General features: G+C 44.2%; 7 protein-coding genes across 12 annotated transcripts; 2 read left to right on the forward strand and 5 right to left on the reverse strand.

Moving 5' to 3' along the window:
* Positions 1–4,470: 4,470 nt before the first annotated feature.
* LOC103989909 (E3 ubiquitin-protein ligase SDIR1) lies at positions 4,471–8,471 on the reverse strand. 6 transcript variants are annotated; one of them, XM_065189320.1, is made up of 9 exons: positions 8,351–8,471; positions 7,776–7,912; positions 7,617–7,674; positions 7,463–7,515; positions 7,134–7,362; positions 6,805–6,940; positions 6,625–6,676; positions 5,367–5,495; positions 4,471–4,825 (listed from the first exon to the last, which is right to left on the reverse strand). In XM_065189320.1, the coding sequence occupies exons 2-9, from the start codon at positions 7,851–7,853 to the stop codon at positions 4,709–4,711; spliced, it is 852 nt and encodes a 283-aa protein (XP_065045392.1). In that variant the 5' UTR covers positions 7,854–7,912; positions 8,351–8,471; the 3' UTR covers positions 4,471–4,708. The 6 variants fall into 6 exon arrangements, with proteins under 6 accessions (XP_065045392.1, XP_009407126.2, XP_065045393.1 ...); XM_009408851.3 differs by having other exon boundaries at positions 8,224–8,364; XM_065189321.1 differs by lacking the exon at positions 8,351–8,471 and adding an exon at positions 8,102–8,234 and having other exon boundaries at positions 7,134–7,299.
* A 369-nt stretch (positions 8,472–8,840) lies between these two features.
* LOC135677236 (uncharacterized) lies at positions 8,841–9,774 on the reverse strand. Its single transcript, XM_065189323.1, has 2 exons — positions 9,208–9,774; positions 8,841–9,111 (listed from the first exon to the last, which is right to left on the reverse strand). The coding sequence occupies exons 1-2, from the start codon at positions 9,480–9,482 to the stop codon at positions 8,973–8,975; spliced, it is 414 nt and encodes a 137-aa protein (XP_065045395.1). The 5' UTR covers positions 9,483–9,774; the 3' UTR covers positions 8,841–8,972.
* Positions 9,775–10,372: 598 nt separating this feature from the next.
* On the reverse strand, positions 10,373–12,323 carry LOC103974426 (uncharacterized). Its single transcript, XM_009389257.3, has 3 exons — positions 11,952–12,323; positions 11,546–11,707; positions 10,373–10,564 (listed from the first exon to the last, which is right to left on the reverse strand). The coding sequence occupies exons 1-2, from the start codon at positions 12,294–12,296 to the stop codon at positions 11,546–11,548; spliced, it is 507 nt and encodes a 168-aa protein (XP_009387532.1). The 5' UTR covers positions 12,297–12,323; the 3' UTR covers positions 10,373–10,564.
* Positions 12,324–12,817: 494 nt separating this feature from the next.
* On the forward strand, positions 12,818–16,520 carry LOC103974428 (transcription factor PCL1-like). Its single transcript, XM_065189324.1, has 2 exons — positions 12,818–13,909; positions 14,683–16,520. Coding segments are annotated over exons 1-2 (945 nt in total). The 5' UTR covers positions 12,818–12,965; the 3' UTR covers positions 14,684–16,520.
* Positions 16,521–16,991: 471 nt separating this feature from the next.
* Positions 16,992–18,659, forward strand: LOC103993050 (low-temperature-induced 65 kDa protein). The gene is made up of 3 exons (XM_009412976.3): positions 16,992–17,330; positions 17,414–17,674; positions 17,758–18,659. The coding sequence occupies exons 1-3, from the start codon at positions 17,009–17,011 to the stop codon at positions 18,405–18,407; spliced, it is 1,233 nt and encodes a 410-aa protein (XP_009411251.3). The 5' UTR covers positions 16,992–17,008; the 3' UTR covers positions 18,408–18,659.
* Positions 18,660–18,973: 314 nt separating this feature from the next.
* Positions 18,974–22,462, reverse strand: LOC135677237 (ethylene receptor 2-like). Its single transcript, XM_065189325.1, has 2 exons — positions 20,525–22,462; positions 18,974–19,804 (listed from the first exon to the last, which is right to left on the reverse strand). The coding sequence occupies exons 1-2, from the start codon at positions 22,178–22,180 to the stop codon at positions 19,262–19,264; spliced, it is 2,199 nt and encodes a 732-aa protein (XP_065045397.1). The 5' UTR covers positions 22,181–22,462; the 3' UTR covers positions 18,974–19,261.
* Positions 22,463–23,926: 1,464 nt separating this feature from the next.
* On the reverse strand, positions 23,927–25,178 carry LOC135677885 (probable transcriptional regulator RABBIT EARS). The gene has a single exon (XM_065190297.1). It carries the CDS (start codon positions 24,995–24,997, stop codon positions 24,188–24,190), a length of 810 nt encoding a protein of 269 aa, XP_065046369.1. The 5' UTR covers positions 24,998–25,178; the 3' UTR covers positions 23,927–24,187.
* Between the last annotated feature and the right edge of the window lie 1,044 nt (positions 25,179–26,222).

The raw sequence follows: 26,222 nt of genomic DNA on the forward strand, positions 1-26,222 counted from the left end.
ATGACAGCATTTGATTCTGTAATGAAGATGTAGTAGCTGACTAGGAGCTTTTTGTCGAACAGTATGATAGCAGATGGCACTCAAGTCAGCTCAAATCTATCTGGACCACACCTAATCACAATTTTCATTCATCTTGGCAGATACGTATGCTTGCCCGGAAAGATTATTCGACTGTTTCGATTCATTTGCCTGCTTTAATCTTCGTGATCAGCACTGTGGATGTAGCAGAAAGGCTTCCTTGTGGATCTCTACATCTCTCATCATGCATCAAGATCCAAAAACACAGGGAGTAAGCGTGCACGAGAGCAGGATGAAGATTAGATGGAACAGTTTAGTTTCGTTTTATGTGCAATTTACTCAAAAGTAATAATAGAGTAGTGTTTACCGAGTAAAACATGGTCACATCCATGTGATGAGATTAAGCATTGTTTAGTGAAGCATGGATAGGTTTGACTGCTTACCAAATAAGAGGAGTAGGTTTTGACTGCCTCTTCGCAGCATCAAAGGATCGCCACATCCACGATATAGCTTGCAAAGCAGGTATCAATGGCTTAGAGACGATGTGTCTTACACATGCATGCATTCAAGTGCCCAAAAGATTCTCTCCGCATTACGACCATGTTTGCCAAAATGGAAACAACGTAGCTTAATCTGTTTGGGATTCACGAAGATTAATATGGCATCGTATATTATCCGAAATAGAACTGATTTGATATTTATTTATTTTATTTAGTGTTCATCTCAACTCGAGAAATATAAATAAATATCAATGAATATTATGCTATTTGAATTATGAATTGTGATGAATAACCAAACAAGTCCGATCTTCTACACTCGCATAATTTGGATTCATCTAATAAAATATTATTCCTCGCATATTTGGGATGATAGATGGGGGGCTCACTGAAACCGGCCTCACATGTCGTCGTCCCTCCGGCGTTTCTGGCGGTGGTTCACGCGGTCTCGGCCGTGCTTCTTGTCAGCTTCCGCTCACGGTCTCTGCTCGCTGCGTTGGTTGCTTGGCCGCCGACGGAGTCGGTGCCACACGAGACAGCGCGAGCAGCGCGTCGTTTCCGAGACGCCGCACGTGCTACTGCGTCTTGTTTTGGACGCAGGAAATAATGCGTTGGAGCGTGTGGGGTTAAGATCACGTGGCAATAATAATAACAACAATAAGATCAGCCTGAGAGCTTATTAATATAGATAATATATATTTTGAAACTCGATTTTATCATTTTATTCATACTCATCTCAGAATCAATTAGTGAAAAAAGGAGTAATTATTAGTGTAGGATTTATTATTATTTAGGGATAATATATATATATATATATATATATATATATATATATAAGCATCCTAAAGTTAATCTTATCCATACTTTAATTGACAATCATCCACACTCAATTTGGATATTATTGTATATCCAATTAATGAGCAGTCTAAAATGAGCTGAGTAATATGCATAAAATATTGCATATTCCGAAGGAAAATATTGTATATGTTTTTGTTGGGTAAGATTTATATGGGAAGCACACTTGGAGAAGGAGGAGGAGGACTATAGATTCTTTTCCTCCTGCACCGATTAATGTGAATCCTAGGCGACACCATTTGAATGGAGTGGGAGTGACTGAAGCAAGAGAGTGCGCGAAGCCTTACCATGCCAAACAAGTTACTGCAGCAATGAATGCTGCTCAGGTCAGGTGAGTCGTAAAAGGGGAAGAGAGACCACTTGAATGAAGTGGGAGTGAATAAAGTGGAGAGAGACCGAAAGCTTTTACCATGAATGCTCGGCCCTGAGGAATCAGTTCATTGAAGCATAGTTAAGGAAGTCTGAAGAGGCAGCTACTGATGGCCACTGACTGAGCTCTCTTTTGGTAATTGACTAAGACCACCTCAAGCTCACTGCAACGAGAAACAGATCGTTTGTGTAGATATGGTCTCTCTAATTGGATCTGCAGAGATGTGTTTGTATAAGCAGTTCCAATTCCTGTAATCTCTTTTTATCTTTATCCTTTGTGACAATAATGCAGCAAGAAACAAACGACTGGTGTGCAATAGCAGCAGCAGCAGCAGCAGCAGCAGCGGCAGGAGGAGGTATTCTAAGCTCTCAAGTCCTTTTCCTTGCCTTTTCTTTGTCTCTTACGTTTTTGTCTAATGCAACGCAAAGTCGGATGCGCTGTGATCTCCCTGCGGTTTAATAGTCCAAGATGCGACCTCGGTGTTGGTCTCGGGAAACTCACTCTTCTTTAATGCAACCATGAGAGGAGATTTCTCATTTAAGCAAACAGGAGAAAGAAGGAGAGAGAGAGAGAGAGCGAGAGAGAGAGAGAGAGAGAGGGAGGGGGTACGATTTTCGAGGTAGAACTCCAGGTGGTGATACCCACTTCGCACCACCAATCCCTGATCGCCCTTGCAATTATAAATATCCAAACCCTGCTTCGTTTGGTTCGGCTTAACTCCATTATTGAGCAAGTCACTCCTCTCTCTCTCTCTCTCTCTCTCTGGCCATCTACTTGCCACTATCTCTCTCGTGCACGCTTAACTGAGTTAGCTCTTTCAATATATACTTCAAAGTACGAAGAGGACAGGAGAAGGGGGAGATCTTAGATCTGGTGCAGTAGAAGACGGAGGAGATGGAGATCTACATGGATGAGAAGTGGAAGCTATCGAAGAAGGAAGGCAGGAGTAGCTGCAGCGAGAGCAGAAGGGTGGCGGTGGCCGAGGGAGGAGGGCCTTTGCTCAAAGGATCAGCGAACACAAAGGAAGGGCGGAGGACGACGACGCCGAGGTCCTTCTCGAGCCGGTGCGCCAGTCTCGTGAAGGAGCAGCGTGCTAGGTTCTACATCATGCGCCGCTGTGTCACCATGCTCATTTGCTGGCGCGACTACCCTTGACCTCGTGGAAGAAGAAGAGGAATACTTCATGATCTCTCTCTCTCTGTCTCTCTGTCTCTCTCTCTCAACCTACAGCGAAAGAAGGAAGAGAAGAGGAAGCCGATATATGGAGTCTTGGATGTGTTCCTTTTTTGTGTATACTTTTTGCCTTTTTTGTTTGTCTCAGAGTTTGTGGAGAGGCTCTGAGCCTCCATTAGGGCTGCAGGGACGGGATCTAAGAGCTAGGTGTGGTGGAGGTGTTCACTGCTCCACTGCAGTTTGCAGTGAGCTGTGACCTCAAGCAAAGCGTGAGAGCGGGAGGGAGAGAGAGAGAGAGAGAGAGAGGAGCTGTGTTCGACAGAGGCTACTTTTTTGGCACATTATTTTGAGGTACTCTGCAACCCATCTTCTTCCTTGTTACTGCCACATCAACTTTCAAGCTCGCTTTCGGCTGTTTCTTTTGGTGGATTTTGCTGATAACAGAGTGATTTGCTATGGTGGTGGTGGTGGCGGTGGTGGTGTTGGTGATGGCATCGACTGACATGAATTATTGGTTTCTGCGTGTGCTATTGTTTATTTCATGCATTTAATGGGTTGCGTCACTGTAACATCGTATAGGGTGGTGGGTATTCTCTACGCAGTGTGTTGGGACGAGGAACCAGACAACGTGAAGCGGGGCCTCCATGGCAGCGAGAGACGCTGCAATGTTGGCCCCTTCCATTCCTCGACGAGCCATCCTTCCTCTTTCTACGTGTACAAACGACGACGTCGTCGTCGTCGTCGTCGACGGAGAGAGACGATGGAGGTAGGCATATGCTGGCTCGATCCACGATGAGGTGTCCGTGCTGCAGTGGCCCGTCCACTGCGAACTCTGCCACTGGTTTTGGATTCTTTAGAGAGATTTGACACCAAGAAAGGTCTGTCTACAGGTGTCTCGATTTGGCCAATGCATCAAACAAACACGCCATTTAAACATCATTTATAATAAGATGGATGATGGAGCGGAAAGTACGATCGCCAATTAGACAACACGAGATCTCTCTCATGTGGGGTGCCAACACCGACAACTTAAAGCTCGAGCGTTGGATCCAGGAACGGACTCCACGAGTAATACACGTAGCTTTATCCCGGCTCCGTGACGTACCTTCTCCCCCGTTACCGATATACTTGTCTATTGGGTTGACCGTTGACCGGCTTAGTTGGGTCACGGTCGTTCGTGCGAGTCTGGACGGTCGGGATGGGCCGATCCATCCTCGCTTTGAGCCGGGTCTCGCGGTTGCAATGGCTGGTTCGATCATGTGATAGAATTGGACCGGAATTGCCGCGCCAATTCCAGAAGGGATTACTTTAAGGAGACACTGGCTCGAAAAAAGGTCAAAATTGGCACACAGCGTTGACCCGAACCGGTTCGTTCCGGGCCGGCGCAGAAAATCTCATGAAGCGAAATCACGTGGTGCGGGGCCCATCCGACGTGGCGAGATAATGAGAACACCGCCTACACGTGCCAGGAACAACCCCTACCACGTGATGCTGCCGCTGTTCGAGTCGAACGGATGCGGCAGGTTATCATGCTTTGATTTGACGTGACATATCAGGGAAATGAAGAATCAATAGTGCCACCAGAAAGAGCACAATAATTGGCTACATTAGAGTTCTAAATCTGATGAGGATTGCAGGTGAGATCGACGCAATAATTAGATAAGATATATACTTACAACAGGCTTAATACCAGCCGCCTTATCATTTAACTTGGTTAAGTAATGCCGTACATCGAGTTAGTTGTACTCGTCGTTGATATAGCTGTATTGAGACATTGGATGGTGAATGTAACTAGCTAGACCATGTCCGCTGCACCATCATCACCTGCATGCCATCCGGAATTCACCCTGTGCTTGCAGACAGGGCATGTACCTTGCTGACGCAACCATGGATCGATACAGATTGCATGAAACTGCAAGAAGGGCAACCGATTCAGCAAATGCCAGGAAATTCATGTAAACCAACAATAATCTCACTAACTAATTTGATTAAGAGTGACACTTCAAAGAATTGCAACAGAGGATTCCTTCAAACCTTCTAATTCCTAAGCAAACAGCTGTTTTGCCCTGTAACAGATTCACTTAAGCTTGGATTAGTCGGAAATAATTATACAAAGCCGAGTGGAGGAGATGGAATAAATGGTTCGTATTTCTAGAATCCAAAATGTTGCATTCAAGTGTAAACCATTGGAGATCAAGGGAAGAGTCATGTGCTAATCGAACTCGTTTGGTTAGGGAACAGGCGTCGCACTTGATTAAGCTTGTCGGAATATGTCATGGAGTACCAGACAGAATCGTTGTCTCGGTGGAGAACAGAAACACTTCCAAGGTTCAAGATCGGCAAGATGATAGAGTGATAAATAGAAAGTTCAATAAAAAAATTGGCGACATCTAGGATAAGTACTTCCTCGCTACATAGACATCCAAGTCTAGCATGGTATCGGTAGTTGTTACCTGATGCAAGCATGGTAAGCTTCTTATCAATTCTCCCACACTGACTTGCTCCAAGCAAACACTGCATGTCAGTTCATCTTCCGGAGTCTTCAAGTCCCCATCTAGTTTTGAACTCTCCTGCCTTTTTTGCTAGAGAATTGTGAGATTTTGTTAGGCAAGTAGGTAAGTAGAAGAAACCTAAAACTCGATATATCAAGAACAAGTGTATTCTAGAGAAGCAGCAGAACAAGTTAGTATTATATCAACAAGTACCTCATAAGTAACAAAGTAGCTAGGAACTCTCATGTATCACCATCAATCTAGATACATCTTATTGGTTACTTAATATATTTTACATCTAATTCATGTGATATTAGACATTCTTAACACTGGTTGAATCACAAGCACCGAAGGGCATTTGGATCAAGCAGACTCCACAGAGAAGTGCATTTTAATTAATTCACCTGTTGTAATTTCATTAACCTCATGGAATATCTAACAAATGGAGTTTCCACAGACTAGACTTTTCTACCATTAACTGCCAAAATTGTCCATAAATTTTAAAACTAAAGAGTTATTTTTGAGGTTGTATCACCTGTTTTTCTATATCTTCTCAATATTCCTTATGTAATGAATTCAAGTTCTGATGGCCCAACCTAGAGCAATCTTTTTCCTAGTAGAAACTAGAAACTTGGAATTGGGCCACTACTTCATAACCAACACATGGTCTAGTGAACTATAATAACTTACCAACTCCAATCAAACATATAATGCAAAGATATCGTTTTTTTTTTGTCTGCATAATTCAAACTTCCGTTGGTATCGAATGAGCAACATAATCATACATTAAAAAAAGTATGTGATGATCTATACGAAAGAAGTTAGTAGTTGCCTAAAGAAAGATACTTAGCAGTTTAATAATGTGCAAAACACAAGTAACAACAATGAATTAGAGTATGACCACTGATCCATATTTTCTACAATAAATAGTATATCAAGACAGACAGTGTGATAAGGATCTCATTCCTTTTCTAATAGAAAAATCAAAATAATACAAAATAAATTAGTGATACTATCCGGCAGTCATTTCAAGGAATATATTAAATTAAATACACATCTTGTATGTAACCCATGTTTGTTTTCTAAAATTTTAAACTAGAAGGCCAGAATGAATAAAAAAATTTAGAAACAAGCATAAACAGTAATAACTTTTGAAAGATATAACAGTATGGTACAGCTTTCTGAATAAAAAAAATATTGACAGAATGCAAACAACTACCTCAGTTGCAGATACAGAAGAAGATGATGCCTGTTGTGGCAATGATCCACCACTACCCAAGGACAACCAAATATCAAAATGAGGATGATTTGTAAAAGCAACATAAAATTGAAAAGAACAAGTAATGAACAACTTTGAAAAAAAAAGTTGCCCATGTACACCAAAGGAACTGAATCATGCCTTTGCCGACTGGTCGCAGACCCTTGGCGAGATTGGACCTTGTAGTTGTGTACAGGAAGGGCATTGATTTCTTCCTCTGTCATCGAAGGAGCATCAGGGGGATTATCAGAATCCAATGCTCTTAAAGCATCATAATCTGAAAGATTGAAAATGCATGATAAGTGTGAGTAAACAAGCCTTTCAGGAAAAAGAAAGAGGGTAAAAACAAAGTAAGGCAGATGCAGGACAAGCAAAACAGTGAAAGCATAGCTTGAGCAAAGTCTTAAAACTTCACCATCATCCAAGCAGGCAATGATGTAAGGCAAACTAAATATTCCAGAAACCTGTACCTAGATCATCGAATTCTCGATCAAGAAGAGCAAGTTGGAGCCTCAAGCTCTGTAAGCGCCCTCTTGTAGCAAAGGCTACGGATGGTGGAACATGCAACCGCAACTCTGTGCCCCCAAGGAAGCTACTGGCAGCTGCAGCGTGAGTTTGGGCTTGAGCCTGGAGTTGCTGCCAAGTTGCATACATCCTTAGGCTGGTGGCCATCAGAAACACTCCCAAAACAAGCCAAAGCTACATGCATAACGTACCCACAGAGGATGTCCTCTTTAAAAAGTGATACTAATAAGAAATTAAGAAACACATATAGAGAACATGAGCCATTAACAATTACCAGAAAATTGGGTGACATCTGATGTGAATTCAATATCATGAACAGAACAAGAACTGCAATGTTAATCATGCACATGAAATTAGGAGTGAATCCGCATAACCTAAACCAGAATGGAAGAATAGAAAGCCTCATCATCCAACAACGACAGCCGTACCGGTGAGAAGAAAAGTAGTCGAATTGTTATTAACAGGTCGACCGCCCACATGCATTCGCTATAACCAACAAACAACAAAAGGTCAATACAATAGATCATCCAGCAAAACCTTAGCTTATATGCAGGACACAGTTCAAACGGATAGGTTAAGACGAATACCATCAGCCGCCTCTCGGGTATAAATCCTGGCAAGCCGCTCTCGATGTCCGCTCTACTTGTCCGTAAAACATAGCTCATGATTGCAGACGCTAATGCTCACCCCAAAACCACCTCTTGTCCTTACGAACCGGATTGCCCTGTTCCAACTCGATCAACAACATGGAACAACATCAACTAGAATTGATATACATGATCGAATCAATCAGAGCTAAAAGGGAACCACATTCACAGCAACGAAGAGACAGGATTCTGCCGCATAGACAAGGCATTTCGATGAAATTCCACAAAATCCCGAACGCAAATTGCGAAACACGTTGAAGGGTTACCCTCGAATCGGACAGATCTAGGATCCCCAAGTCCCTAGATCACTGCAGCAGCAGAAACCCTCGAAGCATCGAGAGGAATCGAAAACAGCAATTTCTACCCATAAACGCGAGGAAACAGTTACCTTTAGATAGCGACCGGCGACCTTCAATCCTTGGGATGAAGTGACGGGAATATAATTCACATCGAGAAGCGATTTGGCCTGCAAGAGGTGGAGCGCCACGAGGCGGGCGAGAGGCGGAGGGAGTTACCTTTAGATAGCGACCGGCGACCTTCAATCCTTGCGGTGAAGTGACGGGAATACAATTCACATCGAGGAGCGATTTGGCCTGCAAGAGGTGGAGCGCCACGAGGCGGGCGAGAGGCGGAGGGAGCCGCGGGCTTACAGGTTGTGCTACTCCGCGGAACCACTTAAGCGATTTCACGAATCATGACACTGGTTTCTAAACGGATCGGATACGGGACATTCATGTCCGGTCCAACTCATCCAAATGGGCCCACTGATGCTGCACGGCTCCGCCAGTGGGTCCCACGCATATACATATAATCTCTGTCAGTTTGACTTTTGTTTCACTCTCATTAAAGTTGTAATTGATATTAATTGATAATAATAGTAATGGTATTGGCATATTAAATATTAACTATTTTATATTTTTAATATTTTAACTTAAACTATAATTATGATTATGATTAGTAGTATATGATAGAATTTACCTAAAATTAATTTGCGTTCCTCAGCAATTGCACATAAAGATGGATTCATTTTCTTCACAGTTGTACAGAGTACAAACAGTAACGTTAACAGTCATGGTGGGTGAGGGGAGAGCGAGAGAGAGAGTAGTGAGCTTCTGCAATCACAAGAGCATGGATCCCTTATTTGTCGATTTGTCCCAACTTCCCCAGCCCATTGCAACGAGGACAAACTATCTGAGATTGATCCTTCCTTGCTGCATTAGCCCTCAGTGCCGCCCCAGCTTGCCTGACGAACCCAGCTCCGTCACACTCTGGGCATCTGCATCAGATATGAGAGAAAGTAGCAACAAAGTGATACGATTGTTGTGGGCTTAGGAGGGATGAAGGAGAAAGGACGGGAGGAGGGGCAACTTACATGTCCCTGCGAGAGAAGAGTATGGGGAAAGCAGTGCCGACAAGCGCCACACCGATGGCTCCGGCGATCAGATACGTGTTGCTGTCGGACGACAGCTCCCCGACTGCCGACACCGCCACCACCCTGGAAGCAGCAGGCCTTCTGCCGCACCAAGGAAAGGCCGGAACCGCCGGGCGCAGGGAAGGCGCGACTGCTGCAGCCGGTGGTGGCCGAGGGGAGGAAGAAGAAGAAGAAGAAAGAGGTGAGGGAGCTAAGAAGGGAGCCACGGAAGCCATCACTGATCTCTCGACGTCTGAAGCGGCTCTCCTTTCTTCGTTATATTGATCTCTGTGTGGTGGTGGTGGTGAAGGTTGGCGTTGATTGGGGCCTCAAAAGAAGGATAAGTGCACATCAGTTGTCCACTTGCTCTCCGATTGGATTTGCTCGTTGTGGATAAGATGGGACCAAATGCGATCCGCCATTGTTCTACCTCCAACCGCAGACCCATTTCTCACTCCACCAAACATCAAGGGGGGCCCTTTCAAGTTTCATCTCTCTTCGCCTTGTCCATCCATGCCTGGAGTTCATGAAGCTCGGGTCTCTTTCTATTTTGCAGGTCCCTCTTCAAGTTTCGTTTTGGTGGACTTGTACTTTGAATTGAATCCTTCACTCTCTTGGATCTTGATCTATGGCTTGTCAGAGTTCCATCCTAATTTCAGATGGACAATCATAATATGACCATCAAGTTGAAAGTAGACAAAAGTTCTCTGCCTTTTTTGTTAAGATGAGATGAACAATGGCAAGAAAATTGTTTTATATGCTTGCATAAATTGGGTGAAAAATGACAGAAATTTCTTTTAATCATAACAAGGTGTTTTTTTTAAAATTAAACCGAATAAGTTCTCTACATTGCTCATCACAGTAAACTCAAGATGTGATGTTGAAATAATACTCCAGAGCTCAATTTACTCCAAACATGATGCAGAGGAAAACAGGCCAACCTTATAGAATGGAGATAGTAGGCTTATGCTTCTGTTTGAATCATTTGAACTGTTGATGCATTTCCTTCCATTTTACAAGATATAGAACTTAAGAGAAATTTCATTGCCGGTTGCATCACATATATATATAGAAATTTAAAGGGAAGTATGTATACAAGTGAGACTACAGATGAACACAGAGAAGATCAAAGCAACTTCAGGATCATTAATCACAATGTGAGAATACGATGCCGTCAGGTGAAAAAACAAAGAACAAATAAGAGAACAGAGCAAAGAAATGTGTTGAGATCATAAAAACAGGTAGATAGATCTACATATCAAAATTTTGATATCCCATGCTGCCTTGGCATGCCATGAAAAGGATGATCTGCGGATACCTGCGGGAAGATAGATATGATTAGCATAACATAGAGAACTAACATTTGATTTCTGAAAATGTTAAAATGTAACTTTAAAGGATGAAGTTCATTAGTTTTGTTCCTATCTGATAAAGCAAGCTCTGATGGCAACAATGACTGCTAAATACTGGAAGTGATCCCTTCTTGAAAGACTAAGAGCATCAGTGAACCCATAAAACATGTTTGATTTTATGCAAATAGTTCATTTAAGAATATCACTAGTATGTTCGAACATAAAAAGGAAAACGAGCATTGGTAAACGTTAATATTGCTCTTCTGAGTCTGTGTGCATTGACCTTCTTCGTACCCCGCATCGCATAAGAAGCTAAATCCAGACAACTAAATCAGATTCCAATATTGATCGATGTGTTTTCTCTGAGGAAGTTCTTGAAAAGTTGATAGAAAAATAGACACAATCATCTGCTGACATACAGTGCTGTGAAGTATGACTAGACCAAAACTTGCTTTTTATTTTGAAGGAATCAGACAAGTGCTCAGAAGATGTAGAGTTCCATAAAGCAGAAATCCCTTGATAAATTGTTATCGAGGAAATCGAAACCTCAGCAAGGAACCATTAACAATTTAGCAAACTGGGTTTATTTTTCTGATTTTTACTTTTAATAAGTGTTCAACAATTTGGCTTCTTCTTCTTGTCCTTTGCTTATGATTATGATTTAAGCAGAAGAGGAGCCTAAGAAGTTGCCCCATTTACAAGTTTCTTGTTTAGGGTTCAGAATGACTGTTCTTCTTGCACAACAATTCAACTCCAAGCTTCATAACTCAGAATTGAATGGTATGCGTTCAACATGCTGTGGGAAGCAATTAAGCAATGCCAAAGCTAATGCTACAACATGTTTATGAACTTCAAAGTAATTTCCTGAAAGAAAGAGAGAGGCACTAAAAATGAGGCTAAGATTCTTAAAAGCACTGAGAAAAAGGATTGAGAGAGAACATATGGACCTAATCCTCATCTTCTTCAATCTTCTGGCCAAAGCCTCTTGGTCCAGTCCTTGCCTTGGCTTTTGCTTTCTTTCCTCCCTTCTTCTTCTTTTCTGCATCTTCTTTCTCAAACTTCTCTCTTTCTCTTTTCCTCAGAAAATCTTGCACTGCCAAGTAGATCACCTGCCCCAATCGCAAAACCAACAATTCATGCCCAAAAAGGCAAAAAGAAATCAAAATTTGTCTTCCTCTTTGCAAACAAGATTACATCTTTGATGCATCACAATCAAGAAACGGGAAAAGAAAGCTCGTACTTAAATTGAACGGCAGGAAGAGGTAAAAGTTAAGGCTTTTACATTCAGATGCGTCAAATTTGTCCCATTAACCAAACCTAGGATCGAAACCAGAGGAGAAGGAAGATTATTACCCCTATGGTGAGGATGGAGAGTCCGATAAAGGCGACGACGAGTAAAGCAGAGACGACGGTGGATGCAGCGCTGTCTTCAGCAGCGGCGGGAATAATCTGCTGGGCCTTCTCCACGGTGGCCTCCGGAGGCAAAGTTTCCTCCGCGACAGCCGAGACCCGCCAAATTCGAGAGCTTTTGAGTGAATCTCCTCCAAACCTTCTCTTCCGTGTGCATAGATCTAGTCGAGGGCGACCGGAGGTGGTCAGTCGGGGACTCGGATCGAAGCATAGCTTGGAAGAAGCACGGGAAGCGCATTTGGGAGCAGCGAGGAGGAGAGGAGACGAAGATATGGTTGATGTTGCCATCCTCTCATTTGCTTCCTTCTCTCTTTCCTCCCCTTGACGGTTGTGATCTAAATAACCTGAAACAAACAGCCATTAGATGATAGATTGACGGCCTTGATCTGCTGGAACAAACCACTGAGACGGTCGAAAGATGTCACAGTGGGAAAAGAGCAATTAGAAGTGGAAAATCCAAAGCACAACGCTTACAGGTCCACGTCCCTTTCCAATTCCATATTTGTCGAACGTACCCGCTCACCAACCTGCCTCGCTATTGGAGGTATCAGGTATTACCTCACTGTGGGCCATAGCGGCATACGGGAAAAATTAAGGCTAGTCTAACGGGTACGTCGGAAACTGGTTCGACAAGCGGGGGCTTGATATCTGCCGTCCAAGCGATCTCGTCAACGGACGGTTCGGATGAGATGGAAGGAACAACGAACGGTGGATGTCGTCTCCATCAAACGACCATCGGCCACAGCGTAGCACATAAATTTGCACTTTGCCCCAAAATAAATAAATATATGTCCGAATATCCCCAGAAGACACTCCTTTCACAGTAAATATCCACCGCCCCCGCCCGCTCTCTCCTCCTCTCCGTCTTCAAGAATTCCGTCTCCTCACCGTCGATTATCCACCAACTCGTTCTTTCTCGTACCTGAAACCCTAATCTTTGTATTCGAATTCTCAATCATGGGCGAGGAGGCGGGCAGCGATGACGAATTCGACCGCCTGTCGGCTGCCGACGATGTAAGCAGCGGCGGCGACGACGACGACGGCAGGGTTCTCGAGTGGGAGCTCGGCCTCCCTAGCGGCGAGGAGCTCACTCCACTGTCCCAGCCCTTGGTACCGCCGCAGCTTGCCTCGGCTTTTAGCGTCAAGCCAGAGCCCGCCCGGACTGCGCTCGACGTCCATCGGGCCTCCCAGTCCACCATCTTCGGCCTCCGCCACGTCGCCCCCTCCTCCGATGCCTCCGCCGCCTTCAGATCCTTCTCCCCCTTCCCGCCCGCCGCCGCTGATGAAACCGTGGCCTTTGAGGGCGACGATCCGGTGGTCGCCGGTGAGTCTTCAGGCAAAATCCCACTTTTTGGGCCCATTTCCCGCTGCGCTGAATCGCCGGAGGCGGAACCGTCTACTCCCCAGCCGGACGATTCGAGCGACGACCACTCCGCGAGGGCCCTGAAGCGGCCGCGCCTCGTCTGGACGCCGCAGCTCCACAAGAGGTTCATCGATGTGGTCACCCATCTGGGGATCAAGAACGCGGTGCCGAAGACCATCATGCAGCTGATGAACGTGGAGGGACTGACGAGAGAGAACGTCGCGAGCCACCTCCAAAAGTATAGGCTTTACCTGAAAAGAATGCAAGGAATCCCAGACGAGGGGCCCTCGCCATCGGATCACCTGTTCACCTCAACGCCGCCGGCGACACAGAGTCTTCACGAGCAACATGTCCACACACCCATGCGGTATGCCATGCCGGCTATGTTCTCAATGCCAGTCTTTGGAATGGCTCCTCCACATGGACATGGTCGTCCGATCACAATGGTGCCGGCTGTACACAGTCACGGAAATGGAGCTCATCATGCGTTTGAGCCACAGCATCCTTATGGAGCTTTCAGCGAGCGGCACAAGGATTGGTATAGTGGGAACAGTTTTGGTTCCATAGCTTCGTATCCACATGTTACTCCTAAAAACAAATAGGATTTTGACTGAATCAAGAGCTTTGCTTCTTGCTACTTTTTTCTGCCGCTGCCATGATTTTTTCTGGAACTTGTTTAATAGGAAACCATGCAGCTATATTATCTGTTATCTGCTTTGATTTATATGCTTAGATTAAGTCACTTTGTTAAACTGTGATTATTTTCTTGCGAGGTTGCGTTGAGCTTACAGAGTACTATTTACCATGAATGCGTAGGGAGAATTGTATGGTCTCAATAATTTTTTATGCAATAACTACCATACAATTATTGAAAGGTGTTTTCCAATACCAGTTAACAAGATGAACTTTGAATGTAGTTTTCGGTTTATGCAATGTACCAGGCACAAGCATGTTGGAGGCAGCAGTAGCAAAGGTTTTTATTTTTCTTTTTTTGTTTTGAAACTTTCTTCTATGAAGATGATGATTGCTCTGAAGGATTTTATGTCGGATAATTCTCATTTAAGATTATCTTGCAAACTGATGCTTTTAATATCATCCGAAGGAAGGTTTATTGGTCGGCATAAAGATCTTTTCTTCTTTTGATCCACCACTTAATCCTCTTTCAGAGCAAGAATGAGATAGTCGTTCATCTTAAATTTTAAGCATTCATCAGCTGGTTATCTAATTGAATTGCCCAACTTTTAGTTCTTCTGCTTTCTCTTGTGCTCCTGTATACAACATTAGTTTATTTTTCATTGTAATTTTTGACAGATTGCTACTTGATCACACTATGATGTGCTTAAATGGTGAATGAAGGACTCCTAATTTGACAGGAATACGGGAAGGCCTAGATGGTTACGGCTTAGGTTATGAATTATGAACTTGAGCTTGTCTTTTGAAGTCTAAAAGAAATGTTAGCAATATCAGAGTCAAGAAATCAAGCCTATACAATTGAGTCAATAGATGTTCTGTTTTTCCGCCAGTTTCCAAATATTGTTGATATTTGGTTCGAGTAGTTTTGAAAGGGGAACGCTTCCAAATTGGTTATTGCTGTATTAATTCACCGTTAATGCTGCTTTATATATTATTTAATGATCTTTGTACACAAATTGTGTTGTGTAAAAGTTGCTTAGGGTGTTTTTGGTTCGCTTCAAAGTGGATCAAAGTAGAATTTGGTTTGAAGTGAGCTTGCTTCATTTCGCTACTAGTGAAGGATACTATTTAAAAGAAGTCGGAAAGAACTCCAGCTCCATATCTTGACTGCTGCTAGGTAGGCCTGAAGTAAAGGTCCAAGATCAAGCATACCTCCTCATTAGAACTTGTCTATGGATGCACATGGACGGAACATTTGTCGTTTGAACCCTGAGGCTGAAAAAACACACACCTGTATCACATCTTAGGTCAACCCACCATTTACGTTCCATCTCCAAAGTGATATAAAGTATTTATCATTGCCACACATTTATTCTTGATGGTGAGTTTATTGCATTTCATCAGTAAGGTATCTGATACACAGTGAAGAAAATGTCACTGCATACAAAATAACAGAACTTGCGATACCACTCAATAATATATTATGCATTTAGAGGTTGGATTTTTTATGCTCTTATGTGATTGGCTTTATTATGTTATTAAAATATTGTCTAAAGAATTTTCTTGTTCATATCGTTGTCTATTCTAACCAGAGAATATCTCATTTCAGGTTTAGATTGTGTTTTTATCGATGTCTATTTGCTTCAGTCTCCATTTTCTTTCCTTGTCTCATGTAAGTCTAAATCAGCAATTGCATGTCACAATTGTACTGAACTGTGAGGACATGGTAGCAAAACTCAGCATGGATCTGTGCCATTGGTACGGCAACACGGCATTGGTTTTTCAGAGAGCCTCTGCTGGTTGGCACAAAGCATGAACAGAGGAGTCCTTTTTTTTTTCGCTTTATATATTCTCTTTGATGTGTGGTTTAATGATGCCTAAAAATGTTTTTTTGACTTTTAGTATCTACTTATTGTGACTGTCTCTATTCATAGTGTTAAGACCCCATACTTGATCTACCTATTATGACTTTTTATATGTGGGAGTTTTACATGATTATGGTAAATTGTAGTTATTGGTCTAAATATTTCTTGCATGTGAGAAATGGATGCCTGTTATTTCATCATTAATTGCAAATTATCTGCTGCCATGTCGTCCAAAATCTGCCAGATTGGTCTAACAATTTTTTGTTGTTTGAGAATATTAATTCTTCTGTCCATTTCATCATCCAGTAATTATAGCTCTCTTTTAGATAGTACTACAGTAGCTCTTTGACTTGTTACTAAATGAACTGTGATATGTTTCTCTCATTTATAGTACACATTTCAGGAGAAATTGCATTTAGTTGTTCTTACAGGCATATGAAGCTATACCAACACAACTTTGATGGGGATATGTTACAAGAATAAGATTCACTTGTAAAATGGGCTTAATGTTTTCAAGACAAGCATTTCTTTTATTTTGCTGCATTTGGTGTATTGAAGTGAAGGAGGTCAATGATGTTGTTATTGATAATAAGATTGGAGCAAGAAGGAAGGTTGTCGAGAAATGAAAATATATGGCATGTTTATGCTTCATACTTCTCGTGGGATTTAAAGTACGAAAATATATGGCAACTTAGAGAAAACATCAAAATCATTTCCAACATTTGCTACTGTAGAATTTGGAATCATTTTGAATGGAAAACACTGCATAATTTTAAGGTCTCCTATTGTATCAACTCGTAAATCATGTGTGTATATATATATATATATGTATATATATATATGTATGTATATATATGTATATATGTATATATACATATATATATATATATATATATATATATATATGTGTATACATGTGTATACATGTATATATATGTATATATGTATGTGTATGTATATATATATGTATGTATGTATGTATGTATATGTATATGTGTATGTGTATGTGTATATGTATATGTATATATACATATATGTATATGTATATATACATATACATATATGTATATACATACATATATGTATATATACATATACATATATGTATATGTAGAGAGAGAGAGAGAGAGAGAGAGATTATGGGTTGCCGAATTCATGTAGAGAGTCTTCAATGGTCCACACAGGCACGGCTCGACGAAGGGTGGTCAAGAAATGCCACCTTCTCCGCACCACCCAAACCTCCTCAAACTTGGCAAGCTTTTGCCGCTCCTTCCCTGCTTAAATGCGGTGCGATCCCTCCATGCTTCTTTTGCGAGTTGATGAGACCTCTCGCGTTGCTCAAGTCCAGGAAGGGAAGAGAGAAAACGCAAATGGCTCAATCAGGGAGGAACAGATTACATTTTCTTGACTACTGTCCGGGGAAACACCATCTTCCGGCCAGCAATCTGCACCCGCATAAAGGTTTCACTCTTTCTGCATGTTTGAGATCCTTGTTTTCCTTGATCGCTGCTACTGATTTAGATGAAGAGGCAACGCGTATGAAGGTGTGTCGTCTCCGCGTGGACATTGGTCGGCGCCGACGACGCCAACCTTCAGGGAATTCTACGACCATGAAGACTACCACCACCACCATGCGAAGAAGTCGGTGCTGGTGAAGGTGAAGGAGAAGGCAAGGAAGTGGAGGCAGATGCTTCTGAAGAAGAGACATGGGCAGGGGAAACACAACCCCACACCACCCTGGGGAGTTAGCTTGGACGCGGGGCTCGAAGAAGAAGACGAACATCCCCGCCACCATGGCGCCTCCGGTAAGAACAGTCGACACGTCCTCCTCTCTTTGGAATTGGAATTGAGAAGATAGCATGGGTTGATTTGATGCCTGTGATGTCAGTGTCCGAGTCAGAGACGGCACCGTATGCTCCTGCCGCTGACTCTGCTCCAGCGAATCATTCGAGTCCGCAGGTGAAATCAACAGTTACTCTACTCAGTACGACAGACGAGGAATCGGAGACGATGCAGAAGGATGAAGTGCGTAGTGAGCAACCGGCGTCGGACGACCACCTCGGCGCAGTCAAGGATCTACCCATACCAGACACGACTGTAGTGCCTGCTGCCATCGACAAGGCTCCCATGAAGGATGAGTCCATGGATCAAAAACCAGCCGGCAACAGCAATAAGACCCTGAGCGAGACGGTAACGGAGATGCTCACGCCGGCGTACGCTGCGGTGTCGGAGGCGACCCAAGCAATAGCCTCCAAGTTCCAGGGATCGAGTCCAAGGTACGAGATGGTCGCCAAGCAAGTGTGGGACAAGGGGGTCTCCATGAAGGAGTATCTGATGCAGAAGCTGGAGCCCGGAGAGGAAGACAGAGCTCTGTGCGAAGTCATTACCGGGGCGGTGAGCCCCAGAAATGTGAGCCATGGCTGTGCTGAAGCAGGCGCTGTGAAGACCAGGGAGGAAGCAGTCTCGTCTTTGACGGGAAAGGAGGAAAGCGAGGGGTCACCCATACCGGTCTCCACGAATCCTCGTGCAGGAATGTAATGGTGTGAGTTCGCCATGGACACACAGGACATACTGAAGACGAAGAGACTTAGGGGATCAAACAGTAGCAGCATACCAACTCATACATCATGACGATGTCAAATTATTATTCTCTTTTTGTTCTTATTTTTTCTTGAGGGTAAGACCACGAAGTCAATGGAACATAGTTTGACTTTAGCAGCTCTCCCTTCACTAAGAGAAATGAGGAGAAGATTAGATTGTATACCAATAATCATACATCCTTCAGTGTCACTGAGTAGTCTTCAGGATGGAGATGATATGGAAGTGTGCATGCTGTTTGAGTTACCAGATAGGATGAAACCATCGTCACTTCCATCCAAAGAATCAACAAGGGCTTGCTGTTCCTCCATTAGAGAGCTGTGTCACAGTCTCTTGGTGCTCCTACTCTGCATAGAATCTATCAATAACATGAACAATCATAACTTGCTAATGATTTAATGATCCTTCCTGATCACAGTTTCTTTAAGCATGGCCAATCTGCATCTTAAATTACCATGAAGATGTTAGTATGAGTAAGAAAATACCAAACAATATCAGGTCCAGTCTGAGAAATTTGATGACAGCAGCTGCTGCATAAAAAGAAGCATGGTAAAGAAAACATTGATATCAACACCCCACAATTAGTCTTTCAGGAAAAAACCTAAACAGGAAAGAGCTACAGCTAGCTAAAGAAAGATCCATTTTACTTGCATTTACAAGATCTGCACAGTCCTACCACCAGTTGTTGTAAACCATTACTACAGAAGCAATGATCCTACACCAAATATGTGGATCCATATAGCTCTGGATCTTTGCTTTCTACGGACCGTTTCCTATTTGAAAGCATAGTTCTCCTAATTTTGCTGCGTCATCAACAAAGGATGTGGAATTTGTAGTTGCTGGGTGATTCTCTGCAACTCATCTATCATCTGCTTCAATATGACTGGTTTGCATAATACACCATGCATCCCATCCTGAAGGCATCTTTCTTTCGTCTTCCTGTCAGAATTAGGTGTTAACGCAACAAACAGCGGCCAGCTCTTGCTACCAAGTTGTTTTATGCGAGAAGCAACTTCGTGCCTATTGTTCTCAAGAATTTTATCATCAATAAGTAATAGGTGGAATTGGCTTCCCATCATATGGACACCGTGGCGCCATGAATGCACTGTAGTAAGATGACATCCAAGTTTCTCAAGAAGCAATTTGGTGATTACTATACTGGATCGATCGATGTCCATCAGCAGAACTCTCATTCCTTTGAATGGACAACTCTCAATATCAGTGTGCCTTGTCATTAGTAGTTCATCCCTTGATCGAGGACATGGTAATCTGATGAGCAGCTGAAAACTCTCCTCGTATGCAGCTTCTGGAAGAGCAGAAAAGCTCCCGTGCATAAGCTGCATATAACAACACACCAGTATTAAGTATCAATAGCACTGAATGAGGAAAGCCCTTGCCTCGAGTTAAGATCAGTAAGGCTAGAAATTGAAAGGACAAGTAAAAGGTTTAAGCTTAACTAGAATTCCAGATTTTCAAATAAATAAGACACATATAATGTTTAATACTCCTTAAAACAAGTATTCCATACAGCAGATTGTACGAAGCGAACTTTAGTCAATTGGATTCCCTTGGCTCCAAATTAGAATGTAGCTAATACTTCAATAAAAGAAGGAATATAACTCTTGTTGTGTAGTTTTGTAAATGATAAAAAAAGGAAGTTAATAAGTTTGTGACGAAAAGTATAACTCTCGTTGCTAGTATACTCGAAGCTTTTTCGCTTTTTACTAATTTCTTTCCAGTGATCACAAGATACATGGATAAATATATAGCAGTCAACCTGGAAATATAAAAAGACTCGATGTTAAGGACTAGCCTTTTTAAGTGCCCTAAACGCATAGCCAACTGGCACATACTATGACTTCAATGTACACACTTCCAAGTATACCAATTCACCTGCGAGAAATTTTGGAAGAACTAGATGGACATGAGGATTCAGACATGTGGTGATGAGCACAATTATAATTGTATCCAAATTATGTAGGGCAAAAATTAAGCGAGATAAAAGATAAGTTTAGTAATATATACTTCTAATGAATTAAGGAACCAAACATACTCACTCTTGCCAGCTTCTCGCATATAGCGAAGCTAATCCCAGGATCACCAATATCAGGTCCATGCTTGCTGTGAGCAATGTTGTTGTCTTTCCTTTTGATACCAATTCTTCTAACTTCAAACTTCAGCACAACTGCACCCTCTTCTAGACCCTGTTGCATGACCCCATACTTGCTTATCGAAATGTCATCCTGCATGCTACTTTCTACTAGGACTTGGAGGAAGATGGTCCTGCAATCACCAAGGCCCAAGACATTTCCAAGCATGCACCAGAGAGCCTGAAGTATCCGCTTCGTGTCCCCAACTACAGCTCTGTGAACTTGGCCGGATACTTCAAATTTAAAGTGCACACCTCGGCAAGCACACAACAGCCTCGACATGGCCACAGCTTCTTCTAGAATTGCACGAACATGAAACTGTTGCAAGATCAGCTCCAGCTCTCCCTCCTCAAACCCAGAGATGTTGGCCGCTTCCCCGATCAGAGATGACAAGGTGAGCCCGGTTGTCACCATTCCCAGTTGCTGAGGACTCAGCTTCTCAACTTGCAACAGTGAAAAGATGGCACCAATCGAGCGTATTGGCCCGATGATTTCCCGAGTCATAAAGCACTTGAATGACTCTCGGGCCTCTCTTGCAAGCAGAGCATCATGGCGAGCACGGTTGAGGACCATGTTCTGCTCCAGAAGCTTCTCCCTTATGAGCAAAGAATCCTCAAGAATAGCAGCATGGGAGAGCGCGACGGCCACCTGGTCCGCGACAACCTCCACTGTCTCGAGCTCGTGAGACGTCCACTCCCTGACTTCTCCATCGGGAAGCACCAGAATGAGAATAGCATGCGATGCCTCCATGCTCTCATCATTGAAGTGGGACACTTTAAGCAGAGGCACCCGAGTGGCCGCCACCCGGCCAACAGCCTCGCTCGCCATCGCGGCCCGCACAAGATTGGATTTTGGGTGCAGAATCACCACGCCGTTACGTGACATAATCTCGATGACATCGGCGTCGTCCGTGGAAACGGACGCCGGCGGGCGGGGACCGCTGTGGAGCTGGTGGGTTAGGGACATGGAGGAAGGCGAGGTGGGCATCCATATGGCGCACTCACGGAGCGAGAGCGCGGCCGAGAGCTGGACCAGAGTGGTGTCGAGGATGGTGTTCCGGTCGAGGGAACGGCGTATCTCGGCGGTGAGCATGGGAACGCGCCACGCGGCCTCCTCCTGGCGGCGCATGAGGCCGAGATCGCGGTCGAGCTCGCGCGCCTTCTGGCGGAGGAGGCCTTCGCGGACGAAGAGGCGGAGCAGCTGCGGGATGAGCGCGACGAGGGAGATGGCGGTGGCGAGGGAGACGAGCGCAGTGAGGAACTTGAGGACGGTGAGGGTGAGGAACAGAAGGAACGAGTGGGGGGCGTAGGTGAAGGCGGCGGCGAGGTGGCTGAGGCTGCAGAGCACGATGAAGGCCCCGAACTGGAGGATGACCCAGCGGAAGGGAAAGATATCGGAGCAGGTGACGAAATAGAAGAGCTCGAGCGGGATGGAGAAGTATGCGAGGGCGATGAGCAAGTCGCCGGCTTTCTGGTACTGGAGGATGCTGGCGACGCTCCACAGGGAGGACGGGTCGTCCTCGCCGTCGCAGCCACCGCAGGACGGCAGCGACAACGACCGCATGGTGATCGACGAAATGCCAGACAAGAGCCAGCAGCATCCTTGTACCGATGAACGCGTTCAATGTATCGGGAAGGGTCCCTGTTCATCCTTTTGCTCCTCCACGGACCGCCTTCCGACATCCGTATAGGTGTCTGGGCCCGAAAAGCTTCAACTTCGGTGCCGCACAACGTTTGTGCTCCTCGAGCTGGACTCGGTGGTCTCGTGAAGAGGAGTGTGGGGGCGGAAACAGTCGGCTTCGAGTACTGCTCTCTCGGTGCCGCACAACGTTTGTTCTCCTCGAGCGCGACTCGGTGGTCTCGTGAAGAGGAGAGGGTGGGGGCGGAAACTGTATCCATCGCTTCCACATCAAATTTAGATACATCCATCGCAAGACGATCGAATCAGACCGCATCGCATGCCGAATAGGCCTTAAAGTAACATTAGCGAATCGCGCTTCAATCGAATCGGGCTCGTGTTGGGCTCGACTTTGGAACCAGTTGGGCCGAGAGGCGATCGAATCAGACCGCATCGCACGACGAATAGGCCTTAATCGAACAGTACCGCGTGGCGCTTCGATTAATTGGGCTCGTGTTGGGCTGATAGGCCCACGAACCATATCTCTCGGAAACAAACCGTCAGAGCGAGGAAGGCGAAGTCACTGCCGCCATTGCTGGCACTGTGAGAAAGCTTCTACAAATGTCGAGTTCTACATCACATATCGATGACTAAGGCAAGGAATCGAACACATGATCGACAGTACACAGATCCATCGCACACTTTGTCTCGTTCTCAAAAGGCACCTCATAAACAATGAGAGGGATGATCAGAACACTTGATTCCATATTCTCTTCTCAACCCTTATTAAGCATTTCCAAATGCCTAACAATGTGCCACACACAGTCCCCGAGGCCATCAATCCTCATTCCTTGGCTGATTTCTTTAACTCCCCGGTTACCATGTGCTCCTCCTTCAGTACTGCGCCATTAACAGCTCACACACCTGTACTTGGCCTACAGCGTGAGCTGCACCCCAGCGCAGGGATACGTACAAGACAAAGCCTTCCTCTTACACCAACTAGGCAACTTCGAACTGGGAACACTTGTACCGGAGCATTCATCTTTTGAGGTGTTTTCGCCATCACAACTCCTCGTAGGGGAAAGCATCAGTTTGGTATGTTCTTAAATTCTTCTGTTGCGCACCATAAAACCTTGCGCAGTGCATTAAGTCAAAGTTGGAATGGTGTGTGCATCATTGGCTTTGTTTGGAACGAAGGGGTGAGCTGATTTGCTAGCTGTTTCTCGGGTCTCCCACAACGAGGAGATACATGCAGCAGAAGAAACAAAAGCAGCGCAGAAAGCGGTCGATTCTATTCCCCTCGATGCATGATATTGTAATGGTTTCAGCAGGGGAGTTTTAGGGAGAAGACTGGATGTGGGTGACGCTGGAATGGTGCCTCAGAAAGGGGCCGGAATCACTGTACCGATGCATCACAACGTATTCACCCTAAAGCATGCTCACATGCATCTGTTTAGTTCGGTGTCTGTCGGCGTGTTTGATAGGCTGGATAAGCAACACAACTTCAAGGCTCTCTCAGGCATGCACTTGAGCCAAAGAAGATGGAGAGAGAGAGGTAGCAGGAACACACAGTCATTTACAGCCCCATACAACACCAAAATATATAGAATCTGTGTAAAAGGAGACAATTTGAAGGGATAGAATAAGCATTTGGATGGAAGAATTATTATCAAGTTCTTGAAAGATCAACTGTGTGCAAGCAAGTGATAGCATATTGTCAAGAACGAGAAATCACCAGTAGTGCAAATGCCATCTGTTTTGGTACAATTTTCAGAGCGCTATACTGAGCAAATCAACACAATTAATATTTGGAGACATCTTTCTTCTTCTTCTACATGTTGTTGTAACACCATTCTAGCGTATGGCATCCATTCGAGAAACTCCAAGATCAATTCCGAGAAATTTTGGTGAAGGAAGATGGGAAGAACCAAAGAGGGAAAGATATGTATTTATCTATCTATCTTCATCCAAGCACAAAGGTTTAACCTGAGGGCTGTCTCCAAGCCTAAGCTCAAGATCCAACTCTTCAACGGGGCCATGATCATGTTTGAGGACCTCAGGGTGCAGCGGTTGCGTCTCCCCCGAAGAAGATGGTCGAACACGGAAGGGATGCACTGAGTCGGTTCTCCTAACTCTCTTGCAGCATCTGTTGTAGTCATCGCTATCGTCCTCATCTTTCCACCTTTGAGAATTCCTCTTGTGCAGATTTAGTTCTGGGAGAGAGAATAGCTGTAGAGTTGCTGATTCGGTGCTGGTTGGAGTTGTGGAGAAGAGCGATCGCTTTCGGTTCCCCCCGACAACAGACGAGGAGTACAAGGGAGATATGGAGTCGCGTTCCTTCCACTCCAGTCTGGATGCAGCAGCAGGAACCCTAGTAGAGATAGACGATGAATTAGGGTTAGGGTTGACAAGAGCTCTCTGATCCAGAGAGGCGATCGGAGGCGGACATGCCGCGCCTGTTGGTGTGCAGGAATCGAGGCTCGGAGAGTGTTTGAGCATGGCGCGATCCCTCCGGTGCACGTTCATGTGGCCACCGAGTGCTTGAGCTGATCGGAACTCTCGCCCGCAGAAGCTGCACGAATACGACCTGGGAGGCCATACGCAGCTTCCTAAATCTCCTGCGGAGTCTCTGGCGAACGCCTGTTCTTCCCATGACTCGGCATCGTACGAAGAGCTGACACCAAGCGGAGGGATCCGAGAGCTAAGGAACGGCATCTCGTTCAGATTCCTACTCGTTATCATCCAATACCTTGCTTGCTCCATGGCTGGCTCTGTGCTCGGAGGAAGAAGAGGTGAGCTCACGGGCTACCGATCAGAAGCTGGTGGGGAGTTGCTTATGTGGATGAGGGCAAATGGAATATTGTTAGAGCAAAGCATATCTGTATCCAAGTTGGGTCAGAAAACAAAGACTTCTTCTTATCGATGGAGAGATAAACTCGAACAGCCTCCTCCTGCAGGTAGAGTTCGGCCCCCTTACATCATCAGTTGAAGCTACTTCTATTTTGGTTGCTGCACTTTTTTTACAGTCCACTGCTTTTGAGTGCAGAACGCAGCAGTATAATCTTAAGCAACAGTGTTTCATGATCCAAATTTAATTTAAGAGTGCACAAGAAGATTAAACGAGAATAATTTAGAAATTATATTATAATATATTATTTATTTGTTGATCTTTGAGGGTTTTTTTTTTAGTTTCGAGTATTCTTTCCCTCTCCAAAGTGGAGAACAACAGTTATTAACAGTATAATCTGAAGTTAAACAACAGTGTTTGAAGATCCAATTTTGCATACAGATTAAAATACCAATGTGTCATACTATTACTAGCCAGGGGTGACGACTGGTTGGTAGCAGTGAGAGATTGATGGGGACATGCATCTGAGGTTTCATGATGAGTGGTATTTGAAATGGAGATGGAAACAATGAAAAGCATGAGTGTCCTATTTGTCTCGTACAGAGGGTTACTTAATACCGAGGTATTAGTAGTGGTATTTTGAAATGTAGATGGAAACAATGTAAAGCATGACTGTCCTTTTTGAAGCGTCCTATTTGTCTCACGCATGCCATTAACACTCAATCATTCAGATTATTCAAATCACACAGGTACTGCGAATCCAGATATTATCAACCAACCTTGATCAGATCATCATGATTGCTGGTCAAGGCATAGTGTCGATGATCTTAAACTCCTTCATCCTCTACCGATTCAATTGGATCAAACAAGTATGTATCATCTCATTTACTGATTTCCTTGAAACGACAAAGATTGCCAGTGGCTGTAAGATATGTATATGGAAGAATGTGATCTGAGTTGCACTTGTTGTTGTTACTGCTCGCAGTTGGCTGTCCCAGTTGGTGGAGATTCTTCTTCCTCGACTGTGCTGATCTCATCTGAGAACACCGAGTTCTGAGAGTTGAAATATAGTATCAAGGTAATGAGTTGTTTATGGTGGGGAGAGTAGGTGGTGTCATAGGTCCCGCGCTTTAATCAAAG

Source organism: Musa acuminata, chromosome BXJ1-6 (genome assembly GCF_036884655.1).
Source record: "Musa acuminata AAA Group cultivar baxijiao chromosome BXJ1-6, Cavendish_Baxijiao_AAA, whole genome shotgun sequence".
NCBI lineage: Eukaryota > Viridiplantae > Streptophyta > Magnoliopsida > Zingiberales > Musaceae > Musa > Musa acuminata.